This window comes from Podarcis cretensis, assembly GCF_951804945.1.
Source record: "Podarcis cretensis genome assembly, chromosome: 12".
Taxonomy (NCBI): Eukaryota; Metazoa; Chordata; class Lepidosauria; order Squamata; family Lacertidae; genus Podarcis; species Podarcis cretensis.
Window position 1 is genome coordinate 1,145,114 of NC_137181.1, and position 14,115 is coordinate 1,159,228.

At 46.4% G+C, this 14,115-nt stretch overlaps 1 protein-coding gene across 2 annotated transcripts; it reads right to left on the reverse strand.

The window, feature by feature from the left end:
• Nucleotides 1-2,405: 2,405 nt before the first annotated feature.
• LOC307199098 (uncharacterized protein) lies at nucleotides 2,406-12,953 on the reverse strand. Of its 2 annotated transcripts, XM_079946733.1 has the most exons (6): nucleotides 12,862-12,953; nucleotides 9,531-10,029; nucleotides 9,266-9,341; nucleotides 8,947-9,029; nucleotides 7,555-7,681; nucleotides 2,406-6,406 (listed from the first exon to the last, which is right to left on the reverse strand). In XM_079946733.1, the coding sequence occupies exons 2-6, from the start codon at nucleotides 9,942-9,944 to the stop codon at nucleotides 4,848-4,850; spliced, it is 2,259 nt and encodes a 752-aa protein (XP_079802859.1). In that variant the 5' UTR covers nucleotides 9,945-10,029; nucleotides 12,862-12,953; the 3' UTR covers nucleotides 2,406-4,847. The 2 variants fall into 2 exon arrangements, with proteins under 2 accessions (XP_079802859.1, XP_079802860.1); XM_079946734.1 differs by lacking the exon at nucleotides 12,862-12,953 and having other exon boundaries at nucleotides 9,266-9,328; nucleotides 9,531-9,770.
• Between the last annotated feature and the right edge of the window lie 1,162 nt (nucleotides 12,954-14,115).

The following is a 14,115-nucleotide window of genomic DNA, read 5'->3' on the forward strand; positions in this document are numbered from 1 at the left end:
ACTAGATGTCAGGGAGATCCATTGGTAACTCCAGGCCACTGCTCACTGCTCTGCCTCTGCTGCAGGATTGCTAGCTGTGGTCTTGAAGCAGGCTCCTTTGTCCCTCTCCATGGTGCTGATTCTGCCTCCCCACCCCATCCTGACAGCTGAGGATCTGGGCACTATGGAAGTCCTCTTGCTGGTGCAGTCTTCAATTTCCCATGGACAGAACACCCATGTACCCCTCACAAGGCTTTTCATTCATCCACTCTCACTTCTCTTCAGCAGTGTGATGCAGCAGCAAAAATAGCTAATCCTATTCTAGGCTGCATCAATAGAAGCATTGTCCCCGGATTGAGGGAAGAAATAGTCATGCTTTAATCTAACTTCCCCTTCATGGATCACTGCCTTGCCGTGGCGAAGGGGCTTGAAGAACTCAGAGAAGCTATGAACTATGCCGAGCAGGGCACCCAAGATGAACAGGTCATAGTGGAGAGTTTTGACCAAACGTGATCCACCTGGAGGAGGAACCGGCAAGCCACTCCAGTATCCCTGCCAAGAAAACTCCATGGACAAAGACAACAGGCATATAAAAGTTATGACGCTGGAAGATGAGCCCCTCAGGTCAGAAGGCGTCCAACATGCTACTGGGGAAGAGCGGAGGGCAAGTACAAGTAGATCCAGAGCTGATGAAGCGGCTGGGCCAAAGCCGAAAGGACGCTCAGTTGCGGATATGCCTGGAAGCGAAAGGAAAGTCAGTGAGAAATGGAGGCAGTGAGAGATTTTACTTTCTTGGGCTCCATGATCACTGCAGATGGTGACAGCAGCCACGAAATTAAAAGACGCCTGCTTCTTGGGAGAAGGGCAATGACAGGCCTAGACAGCATCTTGAGAAGTAGAGACATCACCTTGCCAACAAAGGTCCGTATAGTTAAAGCTATGGTTTTCCCAGTAGTGATGTATGGAAGTGAGAGCTGGACCATAAAGAAGGCTGATCGCCGAAGAATTGATGCTTTTGAATTATGGTGCTGGAGGAGACTCTTGAGAGTCCCATGGACTGCAAGAAGATCAAACCTCTCCATTCTGAAGGAAATCAGCCCTGAGTGCTCACTGGAAGGACAGATTGTGAAGCTGAGGCTCCAGTACTTTGGCCACCTCATGAGAAGAGAAGACTCCCTGGAGAAGACCCTGATGTTGGGAAAGATGGAGGGCACAAGGAGAAGGGGGCGACAGAGGACGAGATGGTTGGATAGTGTTTTCGAGGTTACCAGCATGAGTCTGACCAAGCTGCGGGGGGCAGTGGAGGACAGGAGTGCCTGGTGTTCTTTGGTCCATGGGGTCACGAAGAGTCGGACACGACTAAACGACTAAACAACAACAACAACATCTGGACTTAGTTTGGAGGAACGGGAAATCCACACAGGATTATTATATTTGCTTATCGGCTTAAGGAGACTAACAGAAGAGATCGTAAAGGAAAAAGAGAAATTATATGAACAAGATATGATGTGGAAACACCAAGATAAGACTGGATAGAATTATGAACTTTGTCTGGACTGATTGGGACTGATTTGGACATTAACGCAGTAATAAGAAGATGATCTGAATCCCCCTTTGGATCTTGAAGTATGGGTTCCCCCAACAAAATTTAAAAATTTGGCTTTGTAATTTGGAATTTATGCGATGTGATTTAATTTGATGTGATTGGCCAGTTAATAAAAATTATTTAAAAAAAAAAAAAAGCCCTGCCTGTTCCTCCCACTGCAAGCACCCCACTTCCTGCAGCACCGCCCACAAAGCCTACCATAATGAGTCTCTGTGCCAGCCGGGTCCTGGCGAAGAAGTAGATCACCCGCAGGCGCTTGGGCAGGCGCAGGTTCCTGAAGGAGGAAGGCTGCAGGGTGATGGTGTGCGGGGTGGCAGGCCGCATGGCTGGCTGACGCTCATACCGCTGGGAGCGGCTCGTCGGCTTGGTGGAGAAGGGCATGCAGGCTTCGGCCGGGAGGCGCCTGTTCTAACTTGGTCAGACTCCCCTTGAGTTCTGTGTTCAGTTTTGGGCACTACAATTTAAGGATATTTGCAAGCTAGAACATGCGACCAAGATGGAAGATGGAGCAAGCTTGTTTTCACTGCTCCAGAGGGTAGGATCCAAATCAATGGCTTCCAGTTACAAGGAAGAAGGTTCGTACTAAACATGAGGCAGAACATTCTGATGGTGGACTCTCCTTCCTTGCGGGTTTTTAAGCAACAGGTTGGATGACTATCGTCATGCATGCTTTTTTTTCTTACAGTAATTTTTATTAGTTTTCAATTACACTAATTCAATGAAAACCTCATTATAACAATGCCAAATTATAATACAATTACTTATCCCAATCATTCAAATGCCAAATTATATCATTTAGGTGAGCTCCCGCATACTAGAATTGATGGTTTGAAGATTTACTTTATTTCTGCGTTCCAAAATCTTATTCATCTCAATTATGCCCCAGTTGAAATAACAATCCCTTCTACAACTGCAATATTAACAACATCCATTCGTGTTAAATATCAAATTATTTATAAAGCTGTAAGTGAAGCATTCCAACTATGTCCTCCTGTGTGTGTCAATTATTCTGTCCGTGTTCCTTCCTGTCCTTGTAAAATATTACATCTATCTTTTCCCAGCCGTTGCCGCTCTCCATCATGCCTTGGGAGGAGCCAATATCCCATTGTTGTTTCAGAAGTTCTCCATTTCTCCGTCCTGTGATTCACTGTTCTGCAAGTTTGACAGCAGCTGCAAAAATCACACTGTTCCAGTAAATATCCTGTTTCGCCTTTTTTCTCTCAGCCTGGGAGGGAGTGATCTGACAAACTTCAAATAGCTCAGTAATGAACCTTCCTTGGCAAGTCCACAGATTCCTTTCATCTCTCCATTCAGCCAAAAATACAGTAAGCAAATATATTTCCGATTAAATTAAATTCCAAGTCTTTTTAGCATTCAGTCCACAAATAATAGAGAATAGGGAAGTCAGCTCTAAATTTCCATCATAAACCTTCTGCTGAATAGAGCTTTCCTTTTTCCTTCTTTCTTTATAACACACACAGTTTCACTTGGTATTATACTCCATAACTGAAATCCAGCTTCACCCATACATACATAATTGAACTAGCATTTCAGGGAGGGTTGCCAAATCATATCTGTAAAAAATGAAACTTTATTTAAAGACCATAGACTCCCCTCCCCCACACCGTCATTTACACTGATTGAAGTCTTCTTTCAAGTTCAGACCTTAACAACCTTGCAGCTGATTCAATTGCACAGTTTATGATTACATCTCTTCTCGCACGCACCTGTACTTTAGTCCAAATTAAACTCTAATTAACAGGAGAACCTCTGCTTCCTAATGGCAGCATAGGAGGGTTATTGGCAGGCGAAGTTCTTTTGCACTCCCGGCCTCCCGCATTCCATGCTGGAGCAAGAGGCATGTACATAGATGGACTGTGAGTGGAGCCTGTTCCCCCTGTCCCTGGGGGGAATTTGCAAGGATAATTACCCTCAATCATCCTTATTTTTCCTTCAATAACAATCTCCCGCTGTCATGGGAGCTGCCTCCATTAAGGCAGAGCAGCACCAGAAGCCATCTGCCATGCATGCTTTAGTTGAAACTCCAGCACTGTAGTGGGTTAGACTAGATGGCCCCTGTAGCCCCTTCCCACTGTGTTTCTATGATTCTCCTGGTATGCAATCTTTAAGTGGGATGATCAAATTCTCCTCTAGGGCATATTTATTCTTAATTGGGTCCTCTGGTTCCCAACAGCTGATCAAATATTCTTGAGACGATTTGCTTAAGCTCCTTTATGTTCTCCTCTTTAGAGTCCTTTTATATTTCTGGGATCTGGCTGCTTTAAAGTGAAGAATTCGTGGTGATAAAATCAGGTTGTTAAAAGACTCATACTGGGAAAATTCCTTTGGAAATCAACATAGGCTTTGTGCGATGTAGCAGTGAGGGAATTTTGGGAGGTCCTAAAGGATAGTAAGACTCTCTGAGCTTGATTGTAGGAGTTTGGAGGATCCACGTTGATTAAGTCTATATGACCACTTGATCCCCTGATAAAGTCCTCATATGTCTCTTGGCCAGTTGAACTGTAGTCCATGATAGGACCCAGCATATACCGTATTTTTCCATGTGTAAGGCACCACCATATATAAGACAACCCCTGTTTTTTTTACCCCAAATTAAAATGCACTATGCACTATCCATGTATAAGACGACTCCTTATTTTAAACTTGAAAAATTTAGGAAAAATTATAGTCTTATACATGGAAAAATACAGTAGTAAGGGCAAACTTTATTCAACAGATGCACTAAGTGATGTTATTCTTTCATTCCACTGTCAAGCTTCTGCCTTGTAAACTCTCGTGATTTAGAGCTCATTTCCTGAACCTTATCTTTGGCTCTCAATGAGTTGGGTAGAAAAGGTTTTATTGATGTCTTATGACTTATCAAGTCAATCTCCTTTCTGAGTGTCTCTGTAAACCTGATTAGAGTGACCATTTCGGAATGAACTTCTTTCTGATAGATAAATGACAAACGAGAACTTTCTATGTGTACAGTGGTACCACGGGTTACATATGCCTCAGGTTACATACACTGCTAACCCAGAAATAGTACCTCAGGTTAAGAACTTTGCTTCAGGATGAGAACAGAAATTGTGCTCCGGCGGCGCAGCGGCAGCAGGAGGCCCCATTAGCTAAAGTGGTGCTGCAGGTTAAGAACAGTTTAGGTTAAGAATGGACCTCTGGAACGATTTAAGTACTTAACCCGAGGTACCACTGTATGTGATTTTATACTATTTTATTTTGTTCTACTCTACTTTGTTCTAAACTATTCAATATTGTAATTGGTGTTTTTATCTTGATACTGGTCACTGACCGTTATAAAATGACTACTGCTACCACTACTGGTATGAATTCTTAGATGCGAAGTTAGAGTTTCCTTCCAGGTGAAGCTCTTTCCACATTCCAAGCACTGATATGGTTTTTCCCCTGTATGAATTCTTTGATGGGGAGTGAGACTTTCCTTCCGGGTGAAGCTTTTTCCACATTCCAAGCACTGATATGGTTTCTCACCTGTATGAATTCTTTGATGGGCTGTGAGATGGGGCTTCTGACTAAAGCTCTTTCCACATTCTAAGCACTGAAATGGCTTCTCACCTGTGTGAATTCTTTGATGGAAAGTGAGAGTTAATCTCTGGGTGAAGCTCTTTCCACATTCCAAGCACTGATATGGTTTTTCCCCTGTATGAATTCTTAGATGGTTCGTGAGACTTTCCTTCTGGGTGAAGCTCTTTCCACATTCCAGGCAATGATATGGTTTCTCTCCTGTATGAATCCTTTGATGGGCTGTGAGATTGGTCCTCTGACTAAAGCTCTTTCCACATTCTAAGCACTGATATGGTTTCTCCCCTGTATGAATTCTTTGATGGAAACTAAGAGTTAATTTCTGACTGAAGTTCTTTCCACATTCCAAACACTGAAATGGTTTCTCCCCTGTATGAACTCTTTGATGTGTCTTCAGGATAGCATTCTGACTAAAGTTCTTTCCACATTCCAAACACTGAAATGGTTTCTCCCCTGTATGAATTCTTTGATGCGACTTAAAATTGGATCTCTGATTGTAGCTCTTTCCACATTCCAAACACTGATATGGTTTCTCCCCTGTATGAATTCTCTGATGGGAAGTGAGACTTTCTTTCCGACTGAAGCTCTTTCCACATTCCAAGCACTGATATGGTTTCTCCCCTTTATGAATTTTTATATGAGATCTGAGACTCTTTTTCTGGGTAAAGTTTTTCCCACATTCCAAACACTGATATGGTTTCTCCCCTTTATGACTTCTTTGATGGGTGGTGAGATGGGCACTCTGACTGAAACTCTTCCCACATTCCAAACACTGATATGGTTTCTCCCCCGTATGAATTCTTTGATGGGTGGTGAGACTTTCCTTCCAGGCGAAGCTCTTTCCACATTCCAAGCACTGATATGGTTTCTCCCCTGTATGAATTCTTTGATGGGAAGTGAGACTTTCCTTCCAGGCGAAGTTCTTACCACATTCCATGCACTGATATGGTTTCTCCCCTGTATGAATTCTTTGATGGGAAGTGAGACTTTCCTTCCAGGCGAAGCTCTTTCCACATTCAAGGCACTTATATGGTTTCTCCCCTGTATGAATTCTTTGATGGGTCATGAGACTTTCTTTCTGCGTGAAGCTCTTTCCACATTCTAAGCACTGATAGGATTTCTTCCCAAAGGGATTTATTTGAAGGGAAGTGGAATGGGAGCTTTGACTAAAGTTCCCTCTACACTCTGTATATTTACATCGCTTCTCCATTGGGTAGACATTGTCATGGTCTCCCTCGTTTTTAATTTCCAATTCATTACCACCTGCAACAAAGAGAGAAACAGATCACAGACTCAGGAAGAAATGCAACCCTCGATTATTGAACAATGCTAATTAACAATACAGAGGAAGAACAGAAGGGAATTAAATGTAAGGTCTTACAACCGGCTTCACTGCTTTTGTCAACAGGCATTAATAGGAACCTGAGTGTCAGGAACGGATCAGCAATAAATCACATGGAATAAATGAAGTTAACTCTTTATGAGAACAAACAGGCTGCTCAGTAGTGTCAGGCCCAGTGAGCACAAGAACAATTCCCATAGACTTAGCCACCATGAGGAAGTCGTGGCAACTTCAAGTCCCTGCCTTCCCACAACTGACTAAGCCTTCTCTTCTCATGGGTCCTTCCCTTCTGTCAGCACAACTGTCTCTGCTCCTTCTTCTTCATACCTCTTCTAGTTCAGGGATACAAGGGGGGGGGGGAGGGAGCTTATCACAGCAGGAGGGAAAGACACAATGGCTTCATCACCAGCCTGACTCACCTGTGCCCTTGGCCTCCCTCTTCTTCAGCTTCTCCTTCCGGACTCCTCTCTGCCACAGACTCCCCCTGCTCACTAAAACCTGTTACTTCCTCAGCTTCCAACACCTCCTCCTCCCAATCTCTTCCTCCTCTCCCTCTGACAACTCATGCTTGTCCCACCACCACTCCCCAGGCTCTGAGCCTTATTCCCTTGGGGGTTTCCCACCTGGTTCCTCCCACCATTCCTCTACATCCAGCCAGCCCATGACAGTGGGATTTGAAAAGCCCGGTTCTATTCCGGAACAGATTTTGTTCTGCTGAATCATGGAATTCACACCATACCAATGTCAGCCATCTCTTTTGTCTATGAAAAACGGACAGAAGCAAAAACAGAAACAGAAATCCTGACAGAAGCTTCTTCAAATTCCATAACATCCCTGAAGGCCCAGATAGTTCAGACCAGCCCAACCATGGTTTTAAAAGGGAAAACTGGAGGAAGAATTTTCAGAGACAGAAGAGCAGATAGCCCTCCATTCAGGGTTCACTGTGAGGGTGTCAGAATCGCAAATGCTGTAGGTGGTGCTGTTGAGCTCCATCAAAATATTGGAGGTCCATCATATATAGATACGTATTGAATTTCAAAACACATCATGATTCAACAGGGAGCCTTACTGAGAGAGTTCATGATCCCACAATTCTCCTCCATGACTTCCTTATGCAGAGCTTTCTGGTTGGGATCCAGCAAAGCCCACTCTTCATCTGTGAAACGAACAGCTACATCTTCAAAGCACACTGGACCCTAAAAGAAGAAGAGAGAAGTCTTCCTCTTAGACAGCCAACAGATTATCTACAACAGAGTGCTCTGCTGCTTTCTGCCTGTTCATTGCTGTTCTGTTTTAATGGGATTGTTTTGCTGTGCATATTAATTATGGATGCACATTTTAAGGTCTTAACGGAATTGTTTATTGTGTATTTTAATGATTGGTATTCATCTTTGTGTGTTCTTCAGATCATTCTCTCTGCTCAACACTCCCCCCTTTCCTCTCCCCGTCTACTGTTCTGGAGCGGGAAAACCTTCCCCATGCCCTAAAGAACCAAGTACTTGCAGATCAAGCTATGTCATGCAAGGGATTGTGTCCAGAGAGGACTCATTAACGTGTCCTACATGGCAGGGAAGGAAATTCCTGCTGATTTGTTGTCTAAAGTTGTTAACAGAGAACAACTGGATGTATATGTACATAGATTGCTGATGTACTAGATATTGCAATGGTTATCATGAAACGGGGGAGGATGTTAGTGTTTCACTCCTCCCATTGCAAAGATCATCTCATTCTATTGTTTACTTTCTGTTCTGTGTGAAAGGAAGCCTGTCTGTGTGACTTCCGTCTCTGGTACTATTGTACTTTATCTTTCTGCTCTGTCTTGTGACAAGACTGGATGTCTGTATGAGGGCTGCTCCTCTCATACATGTTTGTTATGTTCTTTAATCTGTAATTAGTAGAAATAAAGTAGGTATGCCCAGATACCTCCTCTCCTCCGTCTACGCTGCTTTTACTCTGTTCACAAGAGAGCAGCTGTGAGTCCCAGAACACCAGGACCCCTTCCCAGGAATGCTGCGTAGCTCTTCCAGTTGCCGGAGGAGGTCATAGGCCTGCAGGAGTGTTCCATTAAAGCCAACTTCAGGGGTGCAGGGGGCCACAAGGAGGGGAAGGAGGGGGAAAGCCCTATAATGCAACTGATGGGACTTGTGAGGTGAATTCAGGCCATGGTTTAATGGTTTGTCAATTGTTTAGAAGCTTATCTTAGCATTAAAAGTTAAATTGATAAATAAAACTGCAATGACGGATAAATAATACTAGCATCCTTCAGAAGGCTGGTGAACGTGAGGTAGTTGTTCATAATTCTCTGCACATAAACCTTCTGGAATGGCCTTTACAACCTTTGTTAAGGACAATTTTGACAGAAGTCAAGAGCAGGAGCCTCTTTGCCCGCCATCAGGAGGAGAGAGAACCCTTGGTGCCCCATCTCTAAACCTCTTTCCCCACAATCCTTCATTCTCCTTACCTGATTTGGTTCCAGAGCTGCTGTTTCTCCTCTGCCTCCATGCAAAGATGGATGAGGAGGTCTTCCTGGCAGCATTCTGTTACCTGTGAGAGGCAGAAGCAAGTGGCCGGCCATTAGCGTATGCTAATGCAGTGAAGCAGTGAAGCAGTGCATCTCTAATTACAGATGGGCCTCAGAAAAAGTCTCACCTACTGAATGAATTTTGACATTTGAGCTCCTGGCCCCAAGTGTCCTTCCCCAAAAGATGAAAAGAACCAACAGGTTAGTTTCAAAATCCGCAGAATGTGACAAAATGGAGAAAAAGCTCCTTCCTCCTTACCCAGTGGTCTTTCTTTGGTGTCCAATGGAGTCTTCTCTTCCTCAGTGGAATACGGGTCCATTTCTGCAAACAGATCCTTTTCATGAAAAAGCAACAAGGATTGAAAACAGAATGGAGAGAAAGAATAGAAAAGGAATGGGAGATGCATTTTAGGGTATCAGATATCATTCCTTAGGTGCTTTCCAAAAAAAGGTTGGGGAGTTTCCGGATACTCTCTCTCATGTTCAGAGCTCCTTGGGAGTATCCAGAGGACAGTCTCTCTCACCTGCTGCTCTGCCTGCTTCCTCTCCGTTGCCTGACTCAGGAGGAAACCTTCGGCCAGGGCCACTGCCTGGGAACTGGTCTCTGCTCCACATTCCCTCACCCAGCTCTCCATCTCTGGTGGAAGGACAGCCAGGAACTGCTCCAAGATCACCAGGTCCAGCATCTCAGCTTTCGTGTGCCTTTCTGGCTTCAGCCACCGACGGTTAAGGTGGTGGAATCGGCTGCAAACCTCTCGAGGTCCTTTGGCTTCCTGGTAGCAGAACTGCCTGAAATTTTGTCTCTGCAATTCTGAGCTGAAGGTGTCCTCCTCACCCAGGATCTTCTGCACAGAGTTTTCCCACAATCCTTCACTGATCCCAGTGTTGATGGCATGGCCTCTTCCTGCTTCTGGGCCAGCTGAGTCTTGCTCATCCATCTGGGCTCTCAGGAAGCCTCCAAGAGATCAGAAGAAAGCCCTTGTTCTTCTGCCCAGTTCCGTCTGTCCTACGTGTCTACAAATCCTACAAAGCAAATACATTGTTCTGTTATGAAACAGATACATGGCCACAGGAAGAATAAAGTTCCCTGAGCAAGCGTGGATGAGTCTTGCTAAGAACCAGGGCTGGGCTGGACTACAGCCCAGACTCTGAACTGCCTTCAAAAAGGGAGAAGGAGAAGTCAGCATCTAGTCCTCCTAGAAGAAAAGTTACTATACAAAATGTGCAGGAAACCTAGACAATTTCTGTCGGATGAATCAGCCTATTTGCTCCTGTCTTTCAGTGTTTTCAATCAGTGAAAGAAGTCAGAACTGTGATTGACAAGTGAGTCATTTGTACGAGTGTAAATGAGACACTAGGCTATAGTCTGTTCAGTCACAGCAGGTTCTGCACCCTTCCTGCCCTTTGACTTCCTCCCCAAAGAACACTCTTCCTTGTCTCCTGAGAAGAGACAGAAGCCAGCCAACCTGCCAACTTTGGGGTCCTCTAGGGTTGCTCTCCCCCCCCCCCCAATTCAGGGCCCATTGCTTTCCTGCTTCTGCCTCAGTTTCTAGCATTTGGATTCTCCAATGTTCTCACGAAACACTACTGGGGTGGAGTCCCTTTTTCTTAGGTCTGAGGGCCAAAGAACAGTGCTAAAAAGCAAGTATAGAAGGGCTCACATTCCTACTGTGTCTGTAAGCACCCCTCTTCAGCTGCTTCCCCTTTTTCTGGTTTTGTTTCAACATATTCCTCAGACACTGACCTCTAATAATGAACCATATGTTGTAGATATTCCCATAAACATATTGTGCATACATTTTTTTGTATCCTTTCTTATTCCTAGTTTTCTGCTTTTGCTTAAACCCACATGTTCCCATGAGGTATTTTCCCTCAGAGCCAGAGCAGAGTGTGGGGGTGCAGTGCCTCCGAGGTTCCAGCAGAGGGCGGGAGCCTCTCTCTTTCTGATTGGCTCCCAGCCCTTTTGGAGGGAAAATCTAAGGAGCCGTTTTCTGAGGGAGAGTTTGACAGGGACAGATTTGAGATGGGAGATGGGGATGGGGAGAGGGTTTGTCTGAGGGAGAACTGGCTCTGATCTGGGGAGAATCTCTCTAGCCAGAAGAAGGAGTCTCACAGCTTAAATAGGAAGAAGACCCAGTGGAGGGTCTGGGGAGAGTATGGAGGCAGGAATTAATCTGGAGGGCTGAGTCTGAGGAGGCAGGAGAGGGAGAAGCTGTGGGAAGACGGACTAAACCAGGGTCTCCTTCCAGTCAGGAGGGGAGAGATCTGCTAGGAAAAGGAGATCCCCAAACCAAGAACAAGGGCTGAGGGGATCCCCTGGGTCTGTGGGAATCCCTCAGGAGTGAGATGACTAAGAGAGAGGTGGATGGGGGAGGGAAATGCCCCTTGCTCAGGAACCAAAGTATTAGGCTGAGAAGGAAGCTGTGCTGCATTAGAAGTAAGTGTAACCCCAGTCATAACTAGGTAAAAGAACAAAATAAAAAAATTCCTTCCAGTAGCACCTTAAAGTCCAACTAAATTAGTTCTTGGTATGAGCTTTCGTGTGCATGCACACTTCTTCAGATACCAAAAGAACGGGAGGGAAGGAACAGAAACCAAGTTAAGCCTTTTACCTCCTATTGTAGAACCATTTCTATCACAAACCAAGAACTCAGACACTGTCTAACCTCTAATAATGAACTATATGTTGTAGATATTCCTATAAACTTATTGCACTATTTTTGTGATACACAAATGAGAAGACTTGGACAATTTCTTTGTAACCTTCATTATTCCCATGATCCTTGTTATAAAACTCCATTAAAAGTTATTCCAAAACGACAACACACACTCCCAGCTCTCCCCTGCACTGCATCTGTAAAGCAGGATGAGACCCCTTTAAAGAGTCCATAGAACCACAGGAACCGTAGTTTGTAAGGGGTGCTGAGCACTGCTGGGAGAGGTTCCCGTGAAGTGGCTAGGCAACCGTCCTCCTTGCCAGGGAACTCAGGAATTACAGCTGGTGGGAAGAGGGTCTCCCAGTAACTCTCAGCACTGGGAGGGGGGGCTGCCCCTTTCACCCCCATCCCTCCCAAGGTTCCCTCCCTTCCCAGCAGGTCTCCGATTCCTTCTCTGGTGGTTCTCTGTTCAGGGCTTCCTGGTCAGTCTCAGAAGATCATTTGGACACCTGAGAGGCTGCATGTCTGAACGGGCGCACCTGGGTCAGCCAGGAGTCTGGATAAGTTCCCTGCCTGATGAACGGGTGGGGGGGAAAGCTTTTCTTCTAGCTGGAGGACAAGGGAGGGTGTGCTTGTATCTGGGTCATTGAAATGGATGCAGAAAATCAGTTTCTTCCAAAAGCGCCTGGATCTGGTCAGCGACCACTTACTCAAGAACTTTGCTCAGGAAAGGGAGATTAGACACTGGTCAGGAGTTAGTTAGGATCTCTGAATCCAGGGAATTCACCCCGCCGCCTCCCCCAAGCAGGAAGAGACCCCCCACTCCTGCAGGGAGGGCCTGACCCCTCCCTGGCCCAGCCAGCCCCTCCTCCCTGCTCTTTCTCCTCCCCCAAGAGGGGCGAAGACTGACTCCAGCCTGACTGACTGAGACTCAACAGGACTAGACGGGGCTCTGGACCCCCCAGGAGACTCCTCTGCCATTGCAGCAGACTCAGGTCTGGCTGGATTGAAGCAAAGCGGTGAGCAGCCTTGGCTAGGAAGGAAGAACAGGGTTGCAGCCCTCCTGCAAAACCACCCGCCCCCTGGATTTGCAGAGAGCAAGGAGGGGGTGCAGGACCCTGGGGGGCACGCATGATCTGGACACGGCCCCCCTGCAGCCCTGGGACCCCCAAAGGGAGGAGAGAGAGAGGAGACTCACCCGATTGCAGCAGGAGCCACCCAGGCAGCAAAGCTGGCAAAGGAGACACGCAAAACATCCACCGCCCGCCCCCCCCCCTTGCAGGAAGTGACTTGAGAGTGAGGGAGGGGCTTTGGATCGGGAGGACCTGGTTCCCCCCCCCCCACCTTTCTTTCTGTCCTCTCTAGGAATCCGGTTCCGTTCCGCGTCACCCTGGCGAAGCCAAGCGCCCCAAGCTTGCCCTTCCCCTCTGCAAAGCAGGCGCCCAGGAGGAGCCCCGTGCGTTGCGCACATCCAGAGATGCTGTATCCTGGCTGGGCTCTGAGCTGCTCCCTCCCTTGGCCAAAATAAACGAGGAAAAGCTGGCAGGGGGAAAGCACAACCCGCGCCCTCCCCACATGGCTATACATTGCGATCTACTCCCCCTTCCTTTCAAACCCATGCTTTAAATTTGTTTTTATTTCCCCCATCATACGAAAACCCAGCATTTAGCAGGGCAGTGAATGACTCATGATTCTTAAAAGTGATACTGAAGGGGGGGCATGTCTTCTTCACCTTCTTCTGCGCTACAATATATCAATTTATTTCCAATTGTCAATGTCAAAAGGGACTAAAATCTATAAAATTCATAGAAAATCAACGTGCCAGTTTGCTCAATTTCTCTAGGACTCCATCACACCCCCCTGTCCAGCATAATCCCTCAAGCAAGGTGTTAAGACCCTAATCCTGTCAAATCGCTCTGATCAGCCTTTCCTCCAGGCAATGTCAGGTAGCAGACTATGCATTTTTGGGACCATTGTTTTCTCATCCCCAGGAAGTGTTTATTTGCGCATATCTCCAGCTCTGCATAGGGGACGCAGGTGGCGCTGTGGGTTAAAGCCTCAGCGCCTAGGACTTGCTGATCGAAAGGTCGGCGGTTCGAATCCCTGCGGCGGGGTGCGCTCCCGCTGCTCGGTCCCAGCGCCTGCCAACCTAGCAGTTCGAAAGCACCTCCGGGTGCAAGTAGATAAATAGGGACCGCTTACCGGCGGGAAGGTAAACGGCGTTTCCGTGTGCGGCTCTGTCTCGCCAGAGCAGCGATGTCACGCTGGCCACGTGACCCGGAAGTGTCTCCGGACAGCGCTGGCCCCTGGCCTCTTGAGTGAGATGGGCGCACAACCCCAGAGTCTGTCAAGACTGGCCCGTATGGGCAGGGGTACCTTTACCTTTACCTTTTACCAGCTCTGCATATTCCCCCCTCCCTCCTCCATATGTTAATCTGTGTAACCAAACCTC